Consider the following 4,072-nt stretch of genomic DNA (forward strand, 5'->3'; position numbering starts at 1 on the left):
TAAATTTTTTTTTTTGTATAAACTGATAATGTTTGATGATACGATGTTAAACTATTGCAATGGCGAGTTTTTTTCTTCTTTTAAATAAAAAAAAAAAATTAAAAAAATGTGCAGGTAACCACGTGTCAAAATATTATTATTATTATTATTATTATTATAATTAACAATTTTTCTTTTTCTTCTTTCGTTTTCGTATCTTCTTTTCCTTCTTCTTATTTTCACGTCCCTGATTATTATCATTATTATTTTCTTTTCAATTTCCTCCCGTTAATTTTATTTAATTATCATTATAATTATCATTATTATTATTATTATATTGTTACATTGTAAAGCAAATCACATGTTATATAACAGGATGTGATGTAAACGATCCTGAATTTTTCATCTGCAAAGCATCTGAATAACAAAAGAAAAAAAATTCAATTTAATTTAATTACTACTTTAATTGTGAATTATTTTTAATAATAATAATAATAATAATAATAATAATAAAATTACTTGTTTTTTAAACATGATTACGGCAAAAATATGGCTTATAATTTTACAAAATTAATTATTATTAAGCGAAACAGGTGAAGTCGAATTTAAACCATTCGAAGAATTTATATTTGTTATTTCTTTAGATGAACCTTCTGCTAATCTTAAATCGAAAACTTTTTGTATAGCTTCTCTAAAGCATAAAAAATTATAGTCTATAACACCTGAAAGAGAAAAATAATAATGAAAGAGCTGTAATGGTGGTAGTAGTAGGAGGAAGTAGTAGAAATATTTACAGATTATTTGTCTTACCCTGCCTGTCGAAATTATCTTCCCTAAGAATGCAAACAAGTGCTAAAAATTTATTAACTTCTCTAAGGTATAATATGTTGCCATTATTTAATTTAATTAGGCTAGAACTGGCTTTGTCGAATGCTGATGTTTCAATTCCTTCTTTGGGTTTATCCGGACCCGTGACGGATAAACCATAAATACAAGATAAATCTAAAACGACGTCTATCATGTCGCAGCAAAGTTCGTAGGATTGCATGTCAACAGGTGCAGAATCCGTTGCTATGTAAATCTTTGATACAACGTCAAAAAGAAAAGCTTTCTCAATTGCTGAATTCTAAATAAAAATAAATAAAAAAAGAAAAGAAAAAAGAAATTTTTTTTTTAGTATTACTCAAACTCTATGTAAAAATACAAAAAAAATAAAAAAAATTTATAAAAATATAAAATTTTTATGTAATAATTTGATATTAACAGATATAAAAATATTTAATAAATTTTCTAATGTTGGCAATTGTGAAACAAGCCTCTGTACAACTTTACTAAAAGCTTCAAATATTGAATGATCATAGATACTCGTAAGGTGACATCTTAAATGAATGTTATCATAGCCTGCATCATTTAAATCATCATTAGCTCTTTGACTGATATCTCTTTGTGCTTCCATTTTATAATCATCCGATAGTCCGTCAACTTTGTGAATGAATACTTCAAACATTATATTCGTATTTACTTTATAAGCTTTTGTTACAGTTAAATGTAATCTATTTAATGCTTCAACATAGTCATCCTAATTAAAAGATTAAAAGTTTTTTTTTTTTTTTTTTAATTATCCATGAATTCATTAATTTATAATAAATTGCAAAAAAGTAATGCTTACTTGAGCATCGATAACGAAAACTAAAGCGCCACATCCTCCGAATATTGTATCGGAATCGAATGTTGAATCGAAAAAATCAATTTGACCTGGAAAATCCCATATTTCAAATCTGACAAATGATGAATTTGAAATATCATCTTTAATTATTTTATTTGTCGATTCTAAAAATAATGTTTCATTCGGAGTCATTTTATGGAAGACAACTTTTTGAATTGATGATTTTCCACTTCTTCGTAATCCCATCAAAAGGATTCTAGGTTTTTGTTCGCCAGGAATAAGTTCATTTTGATCTTCTTCCTGATCGAATGGACTATATCCAAAATCTTTAGGAAATGATTCGACGAATTGATTGTTGTCTTCTTGTTCAAAAGACTGTTAAAAAATATTATAAATGATCATTATGAAGCAAATTCTTTTTTTTTTTTTGTAGAATACAAATAAGTTTAAAGTCAACATTCCAACAAATGTATAAATAATAGATAACAAAATGGTGTTTACACAGAACAAGGAATATTAATAAAAATAAATACGTCACGAATGAGAAAACTCTTAATAATCAATTTTAAAAAAATATTTCTTAATAATAAATAATTTTACATAAAATAAATTAATGATGATAAAATTGAGTATTCTAGGCCAACGCTTTTTATTGATCACACCCTAACGAAAAAACCTTATTTTAATGGTAATAACGTTTAAAAACAAAATGATTCGTACGAATTTTATAAAAAATAATTACCATAATTTAGTTAAAATACACTTAAAATAATTTTATAAAAATTAATCGGTTATTAAAAATGAAAAATTAAAAAAAAAAAAAAAAAAAAAAAAAAAATGTTTAAAAAAATGTAAAATATTTATATCCAGTTTTGCTGATGCTGACACCATAAAAACAACATTTTTTTCGACGTCGGGGATTTTTGTCGTCAAGTTACAAAAAAAATTTTTTTTTTTACTAATGAAAACATTTTCCAAATAACAATAAAATTTCCTATTTGATTTAAATTATTATTTATTTTTTTTTTTTTTTAACTCTTTAAATTTTCTCCTCCTTATAATAAATAAATAAAATAAGGGGGGTAATAATAATAATAATAATTAAATTCGTACGTGTGAGAGAAAGAGAGAGAGAGAAAAACAAACTAAATCAAATTTCTTAATTTTTTTTTTTTTTTAATATTTGATATAAGTTCAGACTAAATTCACGTATTTACAATATTATTCCAACAAAAAAAAAAAAAAAATTCACGTTTTATATTTTTTTACGTGTATGTATGTGTGTGTGTGTGTACGTGTTTGTGTTTTATTTAAAAAAAAAAAAAAATTTCCCAATAAAATCACACACATTTCACTTATTTATGCTCCACTAATAAATATATATATATTATCACAATTTTTTTTTTTTATAAATAAGTAATTATAATTGCACAACACAACATAAATTTTGCTTTCCAGTCAATATTATTATTAATGCTTCTTTCTTTCTTTCATCTTTGGTCTTTTCATTAAAAAAAAAAAAAAAATTCCGACATTTAAATAAATTAATAAAATTTCCCCTCCCCCCCCCTCTTACTCCCTCCATTCTTCTTTTTCTTCTTTTAAATATTGTTTTATATATCATCGGATTTTGTTTTCATTATCATTATTATTATTTATTTTGCAATAAACAATTAATTACAGAAACTAACAAATTTTTTTTTTTTTTTTTGTTATTTTAATAATTTTTTATTTATTTATAATATTTATTTATTTGTTATTTGTTAACGACATATTTGTATTATCATACTTTATTTTTTTTTTTTCCACCATTAATAAAATAACGGAATGGTTAATATATAAATAAAATAAATTAAATAATTGGAATCAGTTTTTTTTTTTTTTTTTTCATTTTTTCTCTTTTTTTTTTTTTTAAAAGTAGTACATAATTTGATGATTAAGCGGTTAACAGTAATAATATAAATAGGATAATGATTGATAATAATGATAATAATAATAATAATAATAATAAAATATTATAAATGATAAGGATTGAGGAGCTTTTTTTTTAAAAAGTTACATTATTATTATTATTATTATTATTATTATTATAGACGAAGCACAATATGCAGTTTTAGGTTATTTCCTTTCCGAGTATTATTAAATTAAATTGCGTTAATTTTTTTATTTTTGTTTGTTTGTTTGTTTGTTTGTTTGTTCCACATTAAAATTTAAAAGCCCTTATATAAAATGGCTTCCATTTTTTTGTTTTCTTAAAATCCTACACGAACGTTTTTTTATATACAATTTACCCTATGTAATTACCCACTCATTCGTAAAAAAGACAACACACCGGACATACCTGTGTGTGCCCCCATATTTTTTTTTATTAATAAAAATAAAAAATGGCAGATAGAAATTCAACGGTCGCCATGTTTTTTTTAAAGG

General features: G+C 23.0%; 1 protein-coding gene across 1 annotated transcript; it reads right to left on the reverse strand.

Moving 5' to 3' along the window:
- Positions 1 to 343: 343 nt before the first annotated feature.
- On the reverse strand, positions 344 to 2,104 carry Phum_PHUM325460 (uncharacterized protein; the record flags this gene model as incomplete). The annotated part of the gene is made up of 6 exons (XM_002427471.1): positions 344 to 396; positions 591 to 701; positions 790 to 1,105; positions 1,244 to 1,558; positions 1,649 to 2,020; positions 2,084 to 2,104. 6 exons carry the CDS (start codon positions 2,102 to 2,104, stop codon positions 344 to 346), a joined length of 1,188 nt encoding a protein of 395 aa, XP_002427516.1.
- Positions 2,105 to 4,072: the final 1,968 nt, after the last annotated feature.

The sequence above is a fragment of the Pediculus humanus genome, genomic scaffold (genome assembly GCF_000006295.1).
Source record: "Pediculus humanus corporis 1103172107734 genomic scaffold, whole genome shotgun sequence".
NCBI classification, from domain to species: domain Eukaryota; kingdom Metazoa; phylum Arthropoda; class Insecta; order Psocodea; family Pediculidae; genus Pediculus; species Pediculus humanus.